Source organism: Sapajus apella, unplaced genomic scaffold (genome assembly GCF_009761245.1).
Source record: "Sapajus apella isolate SASKATOON/1434 unplaced genomic scaffold, GSC_monkey_1.0 scaffold32, whole genome shotgun sequence".
Taxonomy (NCBI): domain Eukaryota; kingdom Metazoa; phylum Chordata; class Mammalia; order Primates; family Cebidae; genus Sapajus; species Sapajus apella.
This window is the reverse complement of record NW_022436972.1, coordinates 6,164,901-6,187,637: the sequence shown is the minus strand read 5'-3', so window position 1 is coordinate 6,187,637 and position 22,737 is coordinate 6,164,901. Positions and strand designations below refer to the sequence as shown.

The window sequence follows — 22,737 nt, the reverse complement described above, 5'->3', positions numbered from 1 at the left end:
TGAACATTTTATTGTCTAATTTGAAGATGTTTGCCTATTTGTTTGATAGAAGAAAATGAGGCACAGAAAAACTTGAGTACCTTATTTTTAAAATCGCATTAGGATTAAAAGGTTAGCCTGTAGTATATCCAAGTATTGGTATGTGGTCCCATTTCTAGACCTCTGAAATCCAAAAAGCTCAGAAAACCAAAAGTTATTTTTCCAAATATTTTCTTTTCTTTTTTTTTTTTTTTGAGACGGAGTTTCACTCACGTTACCCAGGCTGGAGTGCAATGGCGCGATCTTGCTCACCGCAACCTCCGCCTCCTGGGTTCAGGCAATTCTCCTGCCTCAGCCTCCTGAGTAGCTGGGATTACAGGCACGCACCACCATGCCCAGCTAATTTTTTGTATTTTTAGTAGAGACGGGGTTTCACCATGTTGACCAGGATGGTCTCGATCTCTTAACCTCATGATCTACCCGCCTCGGCCTCCCAAAGTGCTGGGATTACAGGCTTGAGCCACCGGCGCCCGGCCGCCAAATATTTTCATTGTGGTAAAATACACAAATATAAAATTTACCATCTTACCCACTTTTAAGTGTGTTATAAATACATTCATGCTGCCATCACTAGCATCCATCTCCAGAACTCTTTTCATCTTGCAAAACTGCAATTCTATACCCATTAAACAACAACACATTCCCCCTTCCCCTCAGCCTCTGGCAATCAATTTTTTTTTTTTTTTTTTAAGTAAGTTTGACATTGAAACTAAGGTGGGAGCCAAACCTGACCCAAATATGAGCTGGGCATGGTGGCTTACACCTGTAATCCCAGCACTTTGGGAGGCTGAGGCAGGAGGATCACTGGAGCCCAGGAGTTCGAGACCAGCCTGGGCAACATGGTGAAACCTTATCTCTACAAAACATACAAAAATTAGCCAGGTGTGGTGGCACACACCTGTAGTCCCAGGTTCTCGGGAGGCTTAGGTGGGGAGGATCGCTTGAGCACAGGAGGCAGAGATTGCAGTGAGCCAGGAAAAAAAACCTGACCCAAAAAGGTAGGCAATTAATTTTACTCCCTGTTTATCTCACTTGGAATGTATAAAGCATATCCATATATTTCACTGCAGACATATTAATGTATTTAATTACCGAGGGCTGTGCCCCACCCCACGGGGGATATAGGATAATGGATAGTACTATTACCTTTAACCAACAAACACTTTCTGAATTCTGAAATATGTGACCTCTAGAATTTTGGTTAAAGATTGTGAGGCTTGTACTATACTCGAAGTTACTATTATTATTTTTTATTCTGTTTCAGTTTAGTTATACTTAATAAACTTAAAATATGAAAATTTATATTTACAAAATGTAAATTAAGGAGTGACTATCTACTCACTATTTAACATGTAGACATTAACTTAATCCCCATTTGCAGAAAGGGAGCCCTGGGTCTCATCTTACTACAGAAGATTACCCAGATATTCTGTCTAATCTTCTCAAAGGAGCAAACCTCAAGGCCTGGGGAGGGGCATGCAGCTGCTTAGGGTATGGACATTTGTTTGTTAAACAGACGTTGAACTGCTCTTCTGGTGAAGAGCCCTACCTCCAAACCTTCCAGTTTCTGAGATTTAGGGTTTATGCTGGGTAATTTGTTTCTTGGCTGTCTATAAATCAGAGGAATGTTTTTTTTTTCCCTGAATCAATTAATACTTGGCCTTTTGCTTTGCAGTTTCCAAAATTTTGTTGCTGTGATCTTCTCTCTCTCTTCTTTATGCTTAAAACAAAAATAGTAACAAAACAACCACTCCTGCTAAAAAAATAAATAAACCAAACCAACCCCCTTTACATTCTAGTAGGGTTTCAAAGAGGAAGTAGAAATTGAATACTTGTGTTTGATCTGTTATCTTTATTGGGAATTTAGTGCTGTATTTAAGATAGCTCAGTGTTTTCCTCATGTTCATTTTATACAGCTTCCTGTTTATCTTTCTCCACTAGACTGTGGTCTCTTCCAGACAGACACAATGGTCTTTAGTGTTTGTTGAGCTCTGCAGTCCCCTAGAGGCTTTATCAAATTAGACTTGCCTCTGGCCCCAGATAGGAGGGTTTCAGGGTAGATCTCACTAGTTTAGGGTGTGAAGCACAGACAGCTGGGGAAGGACCTTGGCATCTGGCAAATTCTTGCTTTCTTGGGGGCCCTCCACAGCAAAGCATTTGTGGCTTTCTAGTGAATATAATAGAATTCGTACCATCATGGTGATACCCAAGAGTAATATTCAAAACATTTGACAATGGGTGGTGTGGGCAGGACCAGTTCTGGAGCACTTTTACGCTGTGCTGATGCATGCCACCTGAACAGCCACCCAGGCTTCTACCTGTGTTCCAGAAAGCCCCCAGCTCTCTCCAGCCCCTGCCCTCATGACTTTGCCCTAATTTCCAGAATGGAGCAGTAAAGAAATGGGTTTGGGCTCCTCTCCTCCCACCCAGATTCCCTTTCTGAAGCTCATACTGAGTGTCCCTGTGCACAGTGGCAAATATTAGGTACTGTGGAAATAGGATACCCTGTCCTCCCCTTAGGGGAGGAGTCTGACACGAAAAAGAGGGATGGAACCCAGAAAGCAGTGGCGGCAGGGTGACCAAAGTCAGCCTCATCCAGGGAATATTTCTGTGTTGGAAATATCCAGACTTATCCAAAGCCACCAGAGCCCTGGGCATTTTCCCCTACCAATTCGGCTAAGCTGACATCTTTCCCTGGTCTCCCCTCCCCTAGCCTCTTTCTGCTTCCCAAAGCCTCTATCAGGCTTCAAGGGGAAGGACGAGGGAAGAGCCAGGAAGGAGGCAGTGTTAGGGGAGGCGGAGACAAAGTCCTCCTTTGACTGCCTGGATCCTGCGTTTCCATCGGAATCTGGCAGAAGGTCTTAAACGGATCAGAAACCCATCATAGGAATGGCTAAGCAGGCAGATAGATTTCTTTCCTGTCCTCTCAATTCACATATCACTTATATATACATAAGATGAGTAAGTCTGTATATAAAACTCATTTACATTTTTGAGTATATTTTTAAAAATCAGAAAAAAGTTTTTCTGGACATAGGACTAGAGAGACTTGGGAAAGCTCCTACTATAATATTTATCATGGTTCTATTATATTAAAAGGCCTTTGTTATGCTGTGTTGGAAGCTTCATCTTGGTTTCAGACTTTCTGCTATTTTGGCATCCCTGGGCAGGAGAACCTGGAGCTGATAGATGATTTTTTTTTTTTTTAAATATACAAAGCCATGCTCTGTTGCCCAGGCTGGAGTGCAGTGGTGCAATCGTAACTCACTGCAGCCTGGAACTCCTGAGCTCGTGATCCTCCAATCTCAGCCTCTCCAGTCTGGGATCACAGGTGTGTGCCACAATGCCTGACTAATTTTTAACTATTTAAAATAGAGGCCGGGTGTGGTGGCTCAAGCCTGTAATCCCAGCACTTTGGGAGGCTGAGGCGGGTGGATCACGAGGTCAAGAGATCAAGACCATCCTGGTCAACATGGTGAAACCCTGTCTCTACTAAAAATACAAAAATTAGCTGGGCATGGTGGTGCGTGCCTGTAATCCCAGCTACTCAAGAGGCTGAGGCAGGAGAATTGCCTGAACCCAGGAGGCGGAGGTTGCAGTGAGCCGAGATCGCGCCATTGCTCTCCAGCCTGGGTAACATGAGTGAAACTCCGTCTCAAAAAAATAAATAAATAAATAAATAAAAATAAATAAATAAAATAGAGATGGGGTTGTGATGGTTAATATTGAGTGTTAACTTGATTAGATTGAAGGATGCAAAGAATTATCCTGAGTGTATCTGTGAGGGTGATACCAAAGGATATTAACATTTGAGTCAGTGGCTGGGAAAGGCAGACCCACCCTTAATCTGGGGGGGCACCATCTAATCAAGCTACCAACATGGCCAGTATATAAAGCAGGCAGGAAAATGTGAAAAGGCTAGACTGGCTTAGCCTCCCAGCCTACATCTTTCTCCCATGCTGGATGCTTCCTGCCCTTGAACATCAGACTCCAAGTTCTTCAGTTCTGGGACTCGGACTGGCTCTCCTTGCTTCTCGGCTTGCAGCTGGCCTATTGTGGGACCTTGTGATCATGTGAGTTAATACTACCTACTAAACTCCCCTTTATATATATATATCTTCTATTAGTTCTGTCCCTCTAGAGAATCCTAATATAGGAGTCTTGCTGTGTTGCCCAGGCTGGTCACAAACTCCTGGCCTCAAGTGATCCTCCTGCCACAGCCTCCCAAGCTTCTGGGATTACAGACCTGAACCACCATGCCCGGCCACTGATTGATTGCTAAGCATTCCAAGTCCAGGGCTATTTGGAGCTCTAGGTTTGTGGGTTACATTCCCAGTTTACATTAGCTCTTCCTTCACATCTTCTTACTTCTCCGCATCTTGTTAAACAGTGATAGTTACAGGAACATTTGAAGGTTTCTTCATTTGCCAAAAATGGTGTTTTTAAGATTATTTTATGTCCATCATGGTAATGGTTTCTAGCGCAGCAAAATGAGCTTGTGCTGGCTCTATGTTACTCCTTTACATTATCACTATCATTCAGCCTTAATTTTTAGTAAATCCCAAACTCAAGGTCATCTTCTAAGAAAATAGTTTAGGTTCATATACAATTATCAAGCACCTTCTGAATGTCAGGCACTGTGTTAGATCCTGGGCTGACAAGGATAAATGAGACTCTATCCCTGTCCTCTCACTGCCTCTAGTGAGAGGAAACAGATACCCAAACAGTTTACTTTAAACCGTGATTTTGAGGAATACATTGGGGAAAACAGAGCTTGTTGACCAGTTAAATGTCAACTAAAGAAAAGTGAAAGGAAAGCGTCTAGGATCGTTTCCAGGTACTGCTGACCATGTCCTCCTTGAAACGCTCCCTCCCTGGGCTTCCCTGCACCTCTTTCAGTGTTCTGTTTACTTGTCGGTCATTCAATTGTTCTCTCCTTTGCTAGATCCACTTGAGGGCACAGTGCTTAAATGCTGGTGTCCTCAGGACCCCTTCCTCAGCTGTCTGCTCTCTTCTCTATCTCCTCGTAGGGGCAAGGATTTCCAAAGCTCTGAGCTCAGCCCTTTCTCCAAGGAGCACACTCATGTTTCCTGGCATCTGTTAGATAGCTCCACTTGCCACAAGCCCTGTGCCAAACCCTCTACCCACAAAGCTGCAGGTCTGAGGCTGCTGCCTGGGACCTCTTAACAGAGGGAAATGGAAGTGGATGGAGGCTTATGCAGCCCTGTCTGGTAGGAATATAATGCCACCCACGTATGTAACTTTAACTCTCTAGTAGCCATAATAAAATATAAAAATAAATGAAATTAATTCTAATAACATAACACAATATACCCAGCATATCATTTCAATATAGAACCAATGTAAAAAATTTTTAATGAAATATTTTTTTTCATATGGAATCTTCCAAATTCAGTGTGTATTTTTAAAATTTACTTTATGTTTTTTAGGAGACAGGGTCTTGCTCTGTTGCCCACGCTCAAGTACAGTGGTGCCATCATAGCTCACTGCAGCCTCAAACTCCCTGGCTCAGGTGATCCTCCCACTTCAGCCCCCAAAGGAGCTAGGACTACAGGCACACACACCACCACACTTGGCTAATTTTTGAATTTTTGGTAGAGACAGCGTCTCACTATGTTGCCCAGGCTGGTCTCAAACTTCTGGCCTCAAGTGATCCTCCTGCATTGGCCTCCCAGTGTGCTAGGCTTATAGATGTGAGCCACTGCACAGGGCGCAACATGTTTGCAGTAGCCACATTTCAAGTGCTCACTAGCCACATGTGACCAGTGGCCCCCATATTAGCCAGTGCAGTTTAAAATGAAAAAGGTAGCCTGTGAGGCTGGGCAAAACACTCCTGTGAGTATGATAGGATACAGAGATTGTGGCACTATTTTTATGATTCATGTGTATTTTCTGTTCCTTATGGATTCTCTCCTAATATTTAGAGGTCTTTGAAATTCCATTCTTTCTTAGCAGTGCTGAGAAGAATGAAGCAAGTATTCTTCCTCCATGCTGGGAAGGGATTTTCAAGGGAGAGCAGCTCATCTCCCACTCCGTCCTACCCCACCCTTAGAGGGAAAACCCAAGGGGAAGGGGAAGTTCTCAGCACAAAGCCCCACCCTGCTTGGATAGTCCCTTCCTAAAAGCTAACTAACTGAAATCTCTGGATTTTGGTTTAGAAGGAAATCACACTTTTTTCATAGTTTCTTTTCACAATTTTAGTATCTTAGCTGCCAGAAATAGAATTTATTACTTTACAATAATTATTATAGCCAAAGCCACCATATATTCTGGATTTCCCAGGATGGTGTCAGTTTTGAATACTGTTTCTTTCAGGCAGGCATGATGAATTTTGGTTCAGAAAATAGGATCACTGTATCACGTTCTTGAGGGTGAACTATTGGAGAGTCACTATGGTGATCAACCAATGGGTGCTCCCTAGTTCCTGGAACTGAGAACTTCAGTCTGGATACTTCTCTATAAATGGTTTCAGTAGTCTCTGCCGCTTTTCTCGGGGATCTGAAAGAGTTCTCCAAGAAGCCCCCACTTCTCAGGCGGCAACAGGGCAGGTGCCTGGGCGGTAGTCCTTATGCTACTGTTCATAAATCAGTCTGAGTTTTATGGGTGTTTTTTTCTGAGGAGGAAGAGATTTAAAGTTATGTAGAGGCAACAAAGCTTTCTAATAATATTTTTGGCAGGCCACTAAAGGAGGATGAAATACGAAAGATACAGGCCCTGGGAGAGTGGTGGTAGCCCTTGGGACGCCGGCCAGATGTTGGTGCTCACAAATCGGGGGAGACAATGGCCTTTACTGTTACCATTTACAACCCCAGGCATGCTCATTAATCATCAACTAAAATGATTTCACTTTCAGGGTCTAGGCAGGTCGGGGCTGGGGTTGGGGAGGGCTGTGGCAGGAGGCCAGGCTTCCAGGCCGGAAAAGTGTCCCAGAGACCCACTAGACGGGGCCCCCTCCCCTCCCCTCTATCAGGGCGAAGGGCACCAGGAGGCACCAGGAAGCGGAGCGGGGGTCGAGGTGCGGGTGGGTGCGTCACCCTTGTTTTCCGGGCTGTCAGTCTCCCAGCGTCCCCAGCTTTCCAGGTAGGGACGCCCCCTCCCACGCAGCGCGGTTCCGGCGGGTGGGAAGGAGGGGCTGGGCTCCCAGCGCCCGCCCCTCTATCCATCACATGGCCGGAGAGTCACAAAAACAACAGCTTTGGCCAAGACCGTGACTTCAGGAAAGGGAACCCGGGGCTCTCGCAGCCAGCCCTCCTGCCCATGGAGGACAGTTTCCTTGAATCTTTTGGGAGGCTGAGCCTCCAGCAGCAGCGGCAGCGGCAGCCGCCACCCCGGCCGCCCCCGCGGGGGACACCTCCGCGCCGCCACAGCTTTAGGAAACACCTCTACCTCCTGCGAGGCCTCCCGGGCTCCGGGAAAACAACACTGGCCAGGTAATAACAGCGGCTTGGGCGCCGGCGCGCGGGCCCGGGGCCACCAAGCGCCCCGGCCGAGCGCACCCCTGCCCCAAGCCGCTCCCGGGCGCCGCTTGCGCCCCCGCCGCGGGCGCCTGCCCCAGCCCCAGCCCGGCCTGAGCCTGGCAGCTCCGGAGCCTGAGCTGCCTCCCTCGCCCTCTGGGGCCGCTGCCACCCCTGGGGGCGCGGGCGCGGAGACGAGGGCGCTTGTCCTGTTTGTTTCCCGCCGCGCTGTCCCGGGAGGACAGATTCCGGCACTGCACCTAGCGCAATCCCCGGCGGCCGCGGCCCCGGCCCCTTCCCCGCCGCCGTGCCCCGCCTGGGCCGAGGCAGCCTTCGCTGCCCCCAGCCTCCCCAGCCCCGGGTCGGGGAGGCCCGCAGGGACGCTTCTTCGGGAAAACCCCGTGGCTACTGCCGGGAAAACCGCTGGGCCCCTCTGGCGCGCAGGCGGCCGCCACAGTGCGTCAACAGGCGCTGTAACCAGAGTGGATAAACGAGGGGTCCGGGGTCGGGGGGCCCAGGGCAGCCATGGCTGTAGCCTTGGCCGTGGCCTGGGGCTGGTGGCCCGCTTTGAAAATCTGGCGAAGTCGGGCAGCCTGCGTTTGCTTTGGCAGCTGCGAAGGCGCACAGGTGCACGGGGGAGGGGGGCTGGCGGCGCCACCACCGACCATCATTGATAGAGCCTCGCCATGGGCGCCCAAATTCGTTCACTTGCGAATTGCGTAAGCGGCCCTCCCTGTACCCAGCCGCCGGGAATTACGCGGGCTTGTGCCTGCGGCCACCTTGCTAGGCCCCAGCGCTCCAGCCTGAACTCCCACAGCTCCCTGCCTTGCGCTTGATGTTCCAGCAACGTCGAACTGTTTATCTCCTGTAAACCAAGCTGCTTCTCTCCTTGACGCTGGCCTTCCTGCCTAGCGTGCCCTCCCGCCTTCTTTTGCCTTTTAAGACCGGGCAACTACCCCACCCCACCAGTAGATGCGCCTCTTCTGGGCTCCTTGGCTTCCTGTTTACGCCTCCGTGACTGCGCTTGGTTTTGCACATGGTTTTGCTTATCCTTCTGTAAGTTTTTTGAAGGTAGGGGCCATGTCTTACCCTGCCAAGCACATTGTCTGGCACGTAGTAGCTGTTCAATAGAGGAAGTGGTCCCTTTCCCTCAAAGAGCTTCCCGTCTCACTGAAGAGATGAGGCTAGCCGTGGGACCAAGAAACTGCCGAAGAATCAAGGTGATGGATGAACAGTCACGTGCGGATTTCGATGGTACCGAGGTAGTGACCTTAGGAGGAGGGACAGCCTGGGGAGGTGCTCCTCCTTGATTTGTGGAGTAGAAGCCTTTGGCCAGAGTATTGCTACATTTTCACAGACTGTAGGGCCTTGTGACTTCTGGAGGACCCTGGGCGCCCTTTCCTAAACCAGGGACGCAGTTCAATAGACTTTGGCTCACTGGGGAGGGGAGGTGGAGGGCAAAGGCAGCGTCGGGGAGCCTCCTTGGAACCCAGCAGAAGGTGGTTATTTTGTGGTACTGTCATGGTGGGCAAATCTGTTACCAACCAAGTATCTTCTGAATGCCAAATCCTGTTTAATTTCACTTTCGCTTTGCTGATCTGTGGCGTCTCACACCGAGTGTCAAAGAGACTGAGTGTCAAAGAAGGAGGTAAACATCTTTGGCCGGATTTAATTTCTGACTGTGTTGGGAAGCGAAGTAATGTGATGGGTGCAATATACACAGAATGGAACATGAGGGGTTTGGACTCACATTCCTCATCTGTGAAGCCAGGGCATTGCCTGAGTGGTCCTCAGGGTCCTTTCTGGCTCTAACACTCTACACTTTTAGGATTTTAATTCCTGATTGGCGTTGGTTAAGCAGAAGACACCGGATGAGAGACCAGCTATTACAGATCATCTCTGTCTCTCTAGGGACGACGGGAGTGAGCACTGGCCTGGGAGTCTGAAGATTGTGCCTTCAGACCTACTTTGTCACTTACTAGCTGACGACTTTGGGCAATCATGTAGTTTTTCTGGGCCTTATGTGTTTTATACATGACTACTAAGAGGTTAGTAGATTAGAGGATATATTAAAGATCCTCTGACTCTTAATTTCCGGTTGTCAGATTAAAAATAGTTTGCTAATAATGGCTATGTTAAAGAGCTCCGACCTTGGAGTCACTTTATGGCTTCAAAGCTCTGCCACTCACTAGCTTTGCTTTTCACTCAACCCTTCTGTGCCTTGGTTTCCTTTTCTGTTAAATGGGGATATCTGCTCTGTTTGCCTCGGTAGGTTTTGTGAAGATTAAATGTGTGTGGGAGGACTTTTTAAACTTCACAGTGCTATATACATTTTAAGGGGCAGTAGTTAACTGTTTCCATTGTTGGTCAGCTGGGATAAATCTTCAGCGTTCCCTGGAGCCTGGCTCTGGAGTGAAGAAGGCAGCTTGGCAGTTGACTTTGAGACCTCCTGTTTCGCTGGGCATTGGCAGTTATGGGAGCAGAGCAGCCTTGGCATGCCATAGGGTGGATTGTGTGTTTGTAGAAAAGTCTGGGAAGTAAGCAAGGAAACAGGCCATAGCTTCAGCGGAAGGGAGGCCTGAGGTGAGGATGGAATGGGGGAGATGCAGACTCAGGTGTGGCCCACCAGGAACTGCCTCCCCCACTTTTTTGTGGGGTGGAGTGGGGAAGAGGAAGAGGGCATATTGTTTAAAAACACACATGTAGCTGGACGCGGTGGCTCAAGCCTGTAATCCCAGCACTTTGGGAGGCTGAGGCGGGTGGATCACGAGGTCAAGAGATCGAGACCATCCTGGTCAACATGGTGAAACCCTGTCTCTACTAAAAATACAAAAACATTAGCTAGGCATGGTGGCGCATGCCTGTAATCCCAGCTACTCAGGAGGTTGAGGCAGGAGAGTTGCCTGAACCCAAGAGGCGGAGGTTGCGGTGAGCCGAGATCGCGCCATTGCACTCCAGCCTGGGTAACAAGAGTGAAACTCCATCTCAAAAAAAAAAACAAAAAAAAAAACAAAAAAAAAACCACATGTATAGAAAATAGTACAGACTTTAAGGTTATCTATGTATTGTTGGATTCTGGGAAGTTCACATTTTCTCTATTCTATGTATTTTCCAAATTTTCTATAATGAATATGTATTTCTTAAATCAGAATAATAAAATTTTTTTCTTTAAAATTTGTAGGAAATCGCTTTTTGCAAATGTGGGTTCATCTTTTTCTGCTTAACCTTTTTTCTCATTTGATTAAAGAACTAATAAAACATTTTTTGAAATTAGGGTATGTTTTGTCTCCCAAATCAATGTTAGATTTCTGTGATATTTTACTTATATGTTTTCATAGTTTGAAGTGGCTGAAATGTGGAAAAACATCTATTTAAATTATTTGAATTTATTTTTAAAACGTTGGAGTTTTAACTGGTGAAAAATTTTTTCAGCACATCAAAGTACTAAAAAATTAGCATGTACCCTAAATCTGTTTTATCACTTGTATTTCATTTAAAAAGCATCTTAAAAATAGGTTCTTATCATTGACCTATAAGCTCTACTTCCAGGAATTCATCCTAAGAAATAATTGGAGGCCAGGTGCAGTGGCTTACACCTATAATCCCAGCACTTTATGAGGCTGAGGTGGGCAGATCACTTGCGGTCAGGAGTTCAAGACCAGCTTGGCCAACATGGCGAAACTCCATCTCTACTAAAAATGCAAAAATCAGCTGGGCATGGTGGCACATACCTGTAATCCCAGCTACTTGGAAGGCCGAGGCAGGAGTATGGCTTGAGCCTGGGAGGTGGAGGCTGCAGTGAACTGAGATTGCACCACTGCATTCCAACCTGGATGACAGACCCTGTCTCAAAAATAAAGAAAAAAGAGAAATATGAGCCAGCTTATAGCTACAAAAACAGAGGAATAGCTTATAAGTCATGCAGTCATTAATAGGAACATAGATGTATATTTGACATGCAAATATATTCACACTGCTCCTATTAAATTAAAAAAAGATACACACACATACACATTTCATTTTCTGTTCAAAGAAGGGGATCTACATATATTTGAAGAAAAACATGTGAAAAGAGAGCTATCTATTGATAGTTGTTGACTTTAGATGGTGGGATTATGAACTTTCCCCTTGATTTATTTTCTAGTTTTTCTAGAACAAATATGTATTACTTGTTAAGTTTTTAAAGATGAAAATAAAGTCACTATTAAGTAAAAAGTTTTGTTAAATGATTCTGCTAGCAAGACCCAGTTTATGTGAAAAGCTTTTATTACTTCACTAAATAAATATGCCATTTTCTAGATAAAAGGTTTTCCTAGGTTACTTCTCAGGTGGACATATGCTGTGAAACGCTTATCCATGAGGAGGTGGATTTGAATCGCCTTAAATTTTATTAATTTTGATTAATTTGTTAACCAGCATCTGAATCAGCATAAATCCCTTGATTCTTCAACACCTCAGGTTTTTTATTTAAATGAAGCTAATATTGCATTAATAAGTTTGTGAGGATTTCAGCTACTGTAGTAAACAGTGACCCTATGATCATGTATGTGAAGCACCGTGGAATGCGCATGCTACATAGATACCAACTATTGTTAATTATTAGTCACTAATCAACAGTACCAGTGTCCACTGAGCACTTACAATACCTTTAGCACTTGCTTAGAGAGGCATACGCCAAATAAGCTTATGAGAAGGCACCTGCCGGGGAGTAACCAATGGAAAGCGGTAATTGGCCCACTGTGGGTAAGGGCCAGTGGGGGTGGCATCTCAAATGCCGTTGGTGGTCAGGGCTGGGGAGGCAGTGAGGAGGATGAATGCTATCTAGGGAGAAAGGATCTTCTCCTTGTGGAGACAGTTCTTGGGCTGGCCTTGAAGATGGGGAGGCGGCAGTTGAACCAACAGCACAACAGCACAAGTTACGAGATGGAGGTGGCAGAGAGCTGGGTGTGCTCCTGGGCTTGATTAAAGTGAAGCCTTCATCGTAGTGAATGTATTGGTGAGGTAAGCCCAGGACCAGATGATGAAGAACATTAAAGGCTGAACAAAGGAGTAGAGAGCTGTTGTTAGAAGAAATAAGATTCTAATGCTAAGACCCTTTCATTCTCAGCAGATGAGCCAGAACTCTCTCTTTCACAGCTCAGCTGACAAACTCACCTGGAACTGCACCTGTCCTTTCTACTACCTCAATGACAGCATCTGTGGGTGAACCTCTGTGCTTTCCACTGTGTGTTAAAATGCCTTCTGGTTTTGACCATTTAAACCATTTATAGGCCGGGCGCGGTGGCTCAAGCCTGTAATCCCAGCACTTTGGGAGGCCGAGGCGGGTGGATCACGAGGTCAAGAGATGGAGACCATCCTGGTCAACATGGTGAAACCCCGTCTCTACTAAAGATACAAAACATTAGCTGGGCATGATGGTGCGTGCCTGTAATCCCAGCTACTCAGGAGGCTGAGACAGGAGAATTGCCTGAACCCAGGAGGCGGAGGTTGTGGTGAGCCGAGATCGCGCCATTGCACTCCAGCCTGGGTAACATGAGTAAAACTCCGTCTCAAAAAAAAAAACAAAACAAAACAAAACAAAAAACCATTTATAGTATACAATCCACTGGGATTGTATTATGTGGAACTACATTCACAATGTTGTACAACCATCACCACTATCTATTTCAAAAATTTCTTATCACTCCAAACACACTCTGTGCCTGTTAAGCAATAACTCCCTATCCCCAGTCCCTGACCCCAGGTAACCTCTCAGTTACTTTCTGTCTCTATGCATTTGCCTCTTTTACATGCCTCATGTAAGTGGATCATATGATATCTGTACTTTTGTGTCTGGCTAATTTCATGTAGCTTAATGTTTTCAAGGTTCATCCATGTTGTAGCATGCGTCAGAACTTCACTATTTTTATATCTCAATAAAATATTACATTGTATGGGCATACCACTAAAACATCCTTTTTAAATGAACTGGCCATAATAGAGGGTAGCCTTTCTTTGTAATGGTCTTATTAGAAAAATTAAAAGTTGTCAACCTCATTTCAGTTCCCCAGAATTTTTTTGGATCTTTACATTTCAATCAAAGCAAAGTCAGGGGGACCACGCTCCAGTACATGTTGCATCTTTTGAAAAGTTCTGGTTCCTTTTGGCACCATCACAAATGGTTTGTACCATGGATTCAGTTAGCTCAAAGGATGCTCGCTGATAGCTGTCTTTTCTCCTTATTCATATCTCTGGATAACATGGAATTTTCCATCATAAGAAGTACCTTTTCATTATAGAGACTTGCACGGAAGTGAAAGGATGCTTTTCTAATGTGATGCAATGGTAAGGCAGAGATGAGGAGAAAAGCATACTTTACAACCAGATAAGCAGTGGAACGTGAGAAACAGAACAGGAGGCCATGTGGGTTGGCTAAGTAGTAAGCAGTTGGACCCCAAAGAATACTCTGCTCCAAAGTGCTCCTAGCCAGCAGGCCTGGACTACTGTGAGTTTCTTTGTGAGGCCAGGGCTTTCATTAATAAAAGCAAGATCAAGATAGAAAGTTTGCAGTATTCCAACTCTATGAATATGAAAATGGAGGCTCAGGCAGGTGATATATCAAATGTTTAGTCCTCTAGGTCTATTTGGAAAATAACTACTAGCTTTTTGTATTTTTCACAATTTTTCTAAGGTGGGTCCTAAATCTCTCCTTATTACGAAGAGTCCTTGTCCCTACCCTCTCTCTGGATCCTGGGATGAATGAAGACTTAAAAGCTGTATCTATTTAACAAAGAATGCAAATGTACAGTGTGGTATGTGCGTGTCCTCGCTCATTGGAGAGGCCGTATGAGGAAAGGTTGTCCAACTATACAGGAGATTCACCACAACCACATTCCTGGAGCGGCTGGAACAATGGAGGAAGACCCTGCGGAACTGGGGCAATCCAATTATTGCAGGTGTGGATTATGACCTGAGAGGAAGTAGAAATAGATGAAGGAAGGAAGACTAGGGGAAGAATACTTTCATAGGAAAAGCTCAGGAGATGTATAGGAACTCCCTTGGAGTTTATCTAGTCCGAGCCCAAGACACTGAGAAGCTAAACATCTTGATTAGGGTCAAAGGTTATGTTTTCCTATTTCTAACACAGAGCTTTCTCTTCTACACCAGAGGAAGAGGCTGGAGGTGGGGGTGATCTGGTGAAAGGGTTATGAGTTGGGTTTTGATCTGTCATATGATGAAAAAACAATTAAGGGCCTTATAAGGGGGCTAAGTTAACCTGGATTTCAACTGTCAGAGTAAGGAAGCTACATTTTTTGTTGTCAATATTAATGTTTCTCCTAATATAAAAAATATTACTCACCAGGGAATTTATTTTATTAATGTGGTACTGTTGAGGGCAATGGGAGGAAATGAGATTTAGATTTTTAAATAAGTTTCCATATTTATCCTGGTTATGATGTGTTGGAGAGAGATGTGGTAGTCAACTTCCAACTCCCAAGCATGTCTAAAGTCTCTTCCTCATCTGCTCACATGTTAGGATATCTATAAGTCGATGTCTTAGTTTCTTTTTTGGCATTTTCATGAAACTTCCTCTTTATAGCAGTACCTACCTAAGGCCATTCAGACTCTAGATGAACCCAATAAGAAATTATTTTTTAGTCATATCTAGTTATCTGAAGATATTGAGGCTCTCTGGGATTAAGGAAATTTTATAATAAAACGAGTCTACTTTCAAATTATTCCTTCATAAGGCTGTCTGTCAGATCATGGGTATGGCTTGGGGAGAAGGTTGTCTGTTTTTATCAAGGTAAGAGTCTGGGAAAGGGGAAGGGAGGAATGGAGAAAGAAAAGCCAGCACATGCTTACTGACTGCTGACTGTCTGCCCAGCCCTTTTTAGACACCAGCTTATTGAATCTTCACAATAACCCTGGGAGGTAGTCATTTTTTATAGATGAGGATTTTAGGATCTGAGAGTGACACATTTGAGAGACCCAGGAGATTTCATAGTACACAGAGTGGTCTTATATTATTAGGGATGTTCACGGACAAACATACCTACATCCTTTTCACAATTATTAGGGAGTCCTGCTGAAGTATGTATAGCTAGCATTGTCCAGCACTCTTTCCCCACATGTTTTAAGGATATGCTGAACAAGAGGGTCTGAAAGGGACTTTTTTGCCACCATTTGTTGCCTTGTACTTTGGCTTTCTTTTCTTCCTGGCATTGGTACCATTTGAGGTATATTTATTATGTATATCTCTTACTAGACCCTAGTAAGCTTCATGGGATATGATGTAAGTTCCATGAGATCAGGAACTTTATTCTGTCCAGTTCCTAAAAGAAGGTCGGGCACATCACAGGCCTTTACTCAATATTTGATGAATGGATTTGTTCATGAAAGGCAATGTGAGATGCCTCCTAAGATGTGGAAGTTTAGATGTCACCATGGCTCTTGAGGCAAGAACAAAACCAAAAAGCCGACTATTCACATAAAGAGAAATGTAAAAGAATAAGGCCAGGCACGGTGGCTCATACCTATAATCCCAGCATTTTGGGAGGCTGAGGCAGGTGGATCACCTGAGGTCAGGAGTTCGAGACCAGTTTAGCCAACATGGTGAAACCCTGAAAATACAAAACATTAGTTGGGCACCTTTAATCCCAGCTACTCACGAGGCTGAAGCAAGAGAATCACTTGAACCTGGGAGGCAGAGGTTGCAGTAAGCTGAGATTGCATGCACCATTGCACTCCAGCCTGGGCAGCAAAAGTGAAATTCCATCTCAAAAAAAAAAAAAAAAAGAATGAATGGGATGTGGAGAACAGATAAGGGGGAAAAAAAAAACAAACAAAAAACAACAAAGGAACAGAGGCAGTCATTCCAAAGTTCTCAATTTGGTGCATAAGAAAATGATTCCTATTTGTTGCAGGTGAAAATGTTTGATGTGCCGGCTCCTTTACCTCAAAGTTACACTAAGAAGAAATCTAAAAATTGGGATCAAAGATGCAGCTGCTTTCCCATTTAAGCAGCACAGACAGCCCAAAGTGACAGTTTTCCTGTACAGTTACTCTTCTGTTATCTGTAACAGATCTATGACATTTTGGGAAAAGACAGCCAAAAAAAATTAGAACTGAGGTAGGTGTGCCTGATTCCTTTCGCAATTCTGCTGATGACTGAACCAACAGAACACAAACACAGGTGAAACCTGCACAGCTGTGAAAGTCTACCAAAGGGGGCTGTTCACATGCAAGATTCTGAAAGGAATTTCTGCTCAATAGAGTTAGTGGGATCACACTGACAAGAACGGGGGCTTTCTGGGGGTCTGGCTTTGGATCTCATGAACATACTCTACTTTGGAGGTATGAGAGGTAAAGGTAAGAGAAGTAAGGCAGACTGGGAACTGTTCCGTGAGTCCCCCTAGCCACTGTGGCTTGGGGACACTAGTGAGGCTAGCAGTGATTGAGGCCTGACTCTCCAAGGACAGCACTTGGCCCTGGTGGGTGAGTGGCAGCCCTGCACAGGGTCCAGCCATACCTGCCTCAGGGGAGACTGCCTGCGTCATCAATAGCTTGGCTCCCTCCCTGGTCTCAGGCTGCTGAGCCATGGAATCTGTTTTCTATGTCCCAGTTTAAAGTCCTCAAGGAGAATGCTAGTAGCATTCAGAGGAAGTGCTGGGATTCAAGAAGAATCATCTCCCTCAGTCTCCTGTAGAGTCTGTTCTCATGCTACTAATAAAGACATACCCGAGACTGCGTAATTTATAAAGGAAAGAGGTTTAATTGACTCACAGTTCAGCATGGGGGCTGGGTAATTTATAAAGGAAAGAGGTTTAATTGACTCACAGTTCAGCATGGCTGGGGAGGCCTCAGGAAACTTACAATCGTGGTGGAAGGGGAAGCAAACATGTCCTTCTTCACATGGCAGCAGCAAGGAAAAGTGCTGAGCAAAAGGGAGAAAAGCCCCTTATAAAACTATCAGATTGGCCGGATGTAGTGGCTCACACCTGTAATCCTAACACTTTGGGAGGCCAAGGCAGGTGAATCATCTGAGGTCAGAAGTTCAAGCCCAGCCTAGCCAACATGATGAAATGCTGTCTCTACTAAAAATACAAAAAAGAAAAAAAAAAGCCAGGCTTGGTGGTGGGCACCTGTAATCCCAGCTACTCAGGTGGCTGAGGCAGGAGATGAACCAGGGAGATGAAGGTTGCAGTGAGCTGAGACCATGCCACTGCACTCCAGCCTGGGTGACAGAGTAACTCCATCTTAAAAAAATAAAATATCAGATTTCGTGGGAATTCACTATCATGAGAACAGCATGAGGGTAACTGCTCCCATGATTCAATTACTGCCTATCAAGTCCCTCCCATGACACGTGGGGATTATGGGAGCTGTAATTCAAGATGAGATTTGGGTGGGGACCACAGCCAAACCATATCATTCTGCCCATGGTCCCTCTAAAATCTCATGTCCTCACATTTCAAAACACAATCATGTATTCCTAACAGTCCCCCAAACTCTTAACTCATTCCAGCATTAACTCAAAAGTCCAAGTCCAAAGTCTCATCTGAAACAAGGCAAGTCCCTTCCACTTAAAAGCCTGTAAAATCAAAAGCAAGTCGGTTACTTCCTAGATATACTGGGGGTACAGGCATTGGATAAACACACCTGTTCCAAATGGAAGAAATTGGCCAAAACAAAGGGGCTGTAGACCCAGTGCAAGTCCAAAATCCAACAGGGTAGCCAAATCTTAAAGCTCCAAAATAAGGCCGGGCGCGGTGGCTCAAGCCTGTAATCCCAGCACTTTGGGAGGCCGAGGCGGGTGGATCACGAGGTCAAGAGATTGAGACCATCCTGGTCAACATGGTGAAACCCCGTCTCTACTAAAAAATACAAAAAATTAGCTGGGCATGGTGGTGCGTGCCTGTAATCCCAGCTACTCAGGAGGCTGAGGCAGGAGAATTGCCTGAACCCAGGAGGCGGAGGTTGCGGTGAGCCGAGATCGCGCCATTGCACTCCAGCCTGGGTAACATGAGTGAAACTCCGTCTCAAAAAAAAAAAAAAAAAAAAAAAAAAGCTCCAAAATAATCTCCTTTGACTCCATGTCTCATGCCCAGGTCACACTGATGCAAGAGGTGGGCTCCCATGGTCTTGGGCAGCTTAACCCCTGTGGCTTTGCAAGGTACAGTGCCACTCCTGGCTGCTTTCACAAACTGGCATTGAGTGTCTGCAGCTTCTCTGGGTGCACAGTACTAGCTGTTGGTGGATCTACCATTCTGGGGCCTGGTGGGCAGTGGCTCTCTTCTCACAGCTCCAGTAGGCAGTGCCCCAGTGGGGACTCTGTGGGAGGGCTCCGACCCCGTATTTCCTTTCTGCACTGCACTAGCAGAGATTCTCCATGACGGCTCTGCCCCTGCAGTACACCGCTGCTTGGAAATCCAGGCATTTCCATTCATCTCCTGAAATCTAGGTGGAGGTTCCCAAACCTCACTTACTGACTCAGTTATTGAACCACAGGCCCAATGCCATGTGGCAGATGCCAAGGCTTGGGGCTTGCACCCTATGAAGCAACAGCCTGAGCTGTATGTTGGCCCCTTGTCGCCATGGCCAGCTGGAGCAGCTGGGAAGGAGGACACAAAGTTCCAAGGCTGCACATAGCAGCAGGGCTCTGGACCCAGCCCAGGAAACCATTTTTCCCTCCTAGGCCTCTGGGCCTGTGATGGGAGAGGCTACCATGAAGATCTCTGTCATGCCCTGGAGACATTTTCCCCATTGTCTTGGTGATTAACATTTGGCTCTTCATTACTTGTGCAAACCTCTGCAGCTCGCTTGAATTTCTCACCTGAAAATTGAGTTTTCTTTTCTATAACATTGTCAGGCTGCAAATTTTCCAAACTTTCATGCTCTGCTTCCTTTTGAATGCTTTTCTGCTTAGAAATTTCTTCGACCAGTTACCCTAAATTGTCTCTCTCAAGTTCAAAGTTCCACAGATCTCTAGGGCAGAGGCAAAATGCCACTGGTCTCTTTGCATAGCAAGAGTGACCTTTACTCCAGTTCCCAACAAGTTCCTCATCCCCATCTGAGACCACCTCAGCCTGGACTTCATTGTATCACTGTCAGCACTTTGGTCAAAGTCATTCAACAAGTCTCTAGGAAGTTCAAACTATCCCACATATTTCTGTCTTCTGAGCCCTCCCATTAGTTCTAATCTCTGCCTGTTACCTAGTTCCAAAGTTGCTTTCACATGCTCGGGTATCTTTACAGCAGCACCCCACTCTCTGCAGTACCAATTTGCTGCTCTCACACTGCTAATACAGACATACCTGAGACTGGGTAATTTATAAAGGAAAGAGGTTTGACTCACAGTTCGGCATGGCTGGGGAGGCCTCCGGAAACTTATAATCATGGTGTAAGGGGAAGCAAACACGTTCTTCACACTGTGGCAGCAAGAGAAGTGCTGAGCAAAAGGGCGAAAAGCCCTTTAAAACCATCAGATCTCATGAGAACTCACTGTAACTAGAACGGCATGAGGGTAACTGTCACCATGATTCAGTTACCTCCCACCAGGTCCCTCCCATGACAAGTGGGTATTATGGGAACTACAATTCAAGGTGAGATTTGAGTGGGGACACAGCAAAACCATGTCAGGGAGCAAACTGAATCTAAGGTTTGGGTAAAATTCTCATTGTACAAAAATGAGTAAATTGAATTTCTCACACAGCTTGGGGCCCTATAAAAAGAGTTTGCTAGCTGGGCATGATGGCTTATACCTATAATCCCAGAACTTTGGGAGGCCGAGGGGGGCGGATCACGAGGCAGGAGTTCAAGACCAGCCTGGCCAATATGGTGAAACTCCATCTCTACTAAAATACAAAATTTAGCCAGGTGTGGTGGCGCATGCCTATAATCTCAGCTACTTAGGAAGCTGAGTCAGGAGAATCACTTGAACCCTGGACGCGAAGGTTGCAGTGAGCCAAGATCACGGCATTGTACTCAGCTTTGGGCGACAGAGCAAGACTCCGTCTGGGGACTGGCAGGGAGGAGAGGGAAGAAAAGAAAAAAAGAGTTTGCATAATTAGGCCAAAAGAGCATTATATTCAAGAGCCATAAATACATTCACAGGTGTTTACTGAGCATCTCCCATGCACCTGGGATTCTTCTAGATGCTCAGAATGGAGCAGCAGACAAAGGAGACAAAAATCCCTGCCTTCGTGGAACATGAATTCTATAAGAGAAAAATTTCTAAAGGAAAGAAGGCAATTTTAGCATCTGCTCTGCTCCACTCTCTCAAAAAATAAGCAAGGAGTTCACAGATATGCCACTGGAGGTATATATACCCAGGAAGAGTCCACAAACGCACAAGAGGTGGGCACAAGGAAGGTCACTAAAATTTGTTCATGATAGGGAAAACTGCAAACAAGTATCACTAGAGAAAATACCTAAATCAAGGTGGTTATTTTATAGCGCTCAAGCACAGCGGTTTAGCGTGCGGCTCTGGGGCCAGAAGCCTAGGTTTTAATCTAGCTGTACCACTTGTTGGCCTTAATTTCTTTGTCTGTAACACAGGACTGGGGATTAGTAGCAGTACTTATCTCCCAGGTCTATTTGAGCATTACATAAAAAATGTAAAGCCTCTAGAATAGCGGTTAGCACGCAATAAGCACTTAATAAACGTAAGCTATATTTATTATTTTGTTGATAATGGAGTGCTATGTAGCAGTTAGAGAAAATGAACTAAGTCTATGTATCAACATGGATACATCTAAAAAATGTAATGCTCCTTCATGTTTTAATTCAACAAGTATTTATTGAGTGTCTATATGTTCCACACAGTGTTCTAGGTACTTGGGACTCATCAGTGAACAAAACAAAGATCCTGCCCTTGTGGACCTTATGAGCCAGAGGTAGGGAAACGGATGTAACCTCTAAGGAAACCGTATGTTAATGTAGGTGGTGACAAGTGCTGTTGAAAGGGGAGAGAAAGCATGGTAAAGGTGTCTAAGAATGCAGAGTTAAGGCGGGCGTTGGTTGGATTTTAAGCCGAGAACACAAGTACGAGAAAATGTCCATGTTACGACCTCTAGGTGGTGGGTACACAGCTGCTTGTTTTGTTATTTCTTTCGTCTTTCTCTGTATTTACATTTTTTCTAAAAAATTCCTCTCTATGATATAAAAGATTAAAGAAAAACTCCTGATTAGGAGTCTGAAATACGAAGGGAGTTGTTCAAGACGCAGGCAATTAGGCCGGGCGCGGTGGCTCATGCCTGTAATCCCAGCAGTTTGGGAGGCCGAGGCGGGCAGATCACGGGGTCAAGAGATCAAGATCATCCTGGCCAACACGGTGAAACCCCCGTCTCTACTAAAAATACAAAAATCAGCTGTGTGTGGTGGTGGGTGCCTGTAATTCCAGCTATTTGGCAGGCTGAGGCAGGAGAATCGCTTGAACCCGGGAGGTGGAGGCTGCAGTGAGCCGAGATTGTGCCACTGCACTCCAGCCTGGGCAACACAGTGAGAATCTGTCTCAAAAAAAAAAAAAAAAAAAAAAGCAGAAAATTAAAAAGGAATTAAATGATATATAAAAGAATCTAAAGTAAGTGTTGGAGTTTTACAGTCTATTAGAGATAAGCAGTCACAATGCAGAAAATCAAACAATAATGTCGCAGACAAATGTGAAAATAAATATATCCAAAAATAACCAGAGTAAATACAACCAAAAGCAACAAGTAAAGATGTAATAGAACACATTTGACTTGAAGACTTAGAAGTGATAAAAAATAAATTCAATGTCTAGATATATCCTGGAAAGACTGTTGCAAAAGCTGCTGTTAACTACCCTTTCTTCTTTAGCAAGCCCACTTTGTAGGGTGTGGCAGTGTGCCCAACTATAAATTAGTTTTCAAGGCTCCCTTACCTCTTCTGCTGTGTGGAACACGGCTGTGCAGGCTGGCGCTGCAGTGGCCACTGGGAGGCCGTCTGAAGCATGGAAGCCTCTTACTAAAAAAGATGCTGGACTCTTGGGTCCATGTTGATCATGGGGTTGTGACACCAGCCCTGGATTCTATCTATGGATTTTTACACACAAGATATATACATTTTAATTTTATTTAAGACACTGTTAGAAATCCACTAACTGGGATTTCTGTTCAATGCATGTGAACCCACTTTGAACTGAAATCTAAATTCAAAATATTAATGTCTGTGGGAAAAAGCTTGTAGTTCAGTAATTCTCATCTAGCCTGTTGTCTTTCAT

The 22,737-nt window shown here is 45.1% G+C and overlaps 1 protein-coding gene and 1 non-coding gene across 11 annotated transcripts in view; both read left to right on the top strand.

Moving 5' to 3' along the window:
- The first annotated feature begins 5,748 nt into the window (after positions 1–5,748).
- Positions 5,749–22,737, top strand: part of N4BP2L1 (NEDD4 binding protein 2 like 1) — a 31,670-nt gene continuing 14,681 nt past the window's right edge. For 3 of the 10 annotated variants that reach the window (XM_032294440.1, XM_032294438.1, XM_032294439.1), the window contains exon 1: positions 5,767–7,490. In XM_032294440.1, coding sequence (XP_032150331.1) covers positions 6,898–7,490 — 593 coding nt within the window. In that variant the 5' untranslated portion in view covers positions 5,767–6,897. Of the gene's footprint in view, positions 7,491–9,425; positions 9,606–22,737 lie in introns of those variants that run through there. The other 7 variants (XM_032294435.1, XM_032294432.1, XM_032294442.1 and 4 more) reach the window with 6 other exon arrangements.
- On the top strand, positions 16,481–16,607 carry LOC116562578. Its single transcript, XR_004274029.1, has one exon. It is a non-coding gene; the product is annotated as a small nucleolar RNA SNORA16B/SNORA16A family (small nucleolar RNA).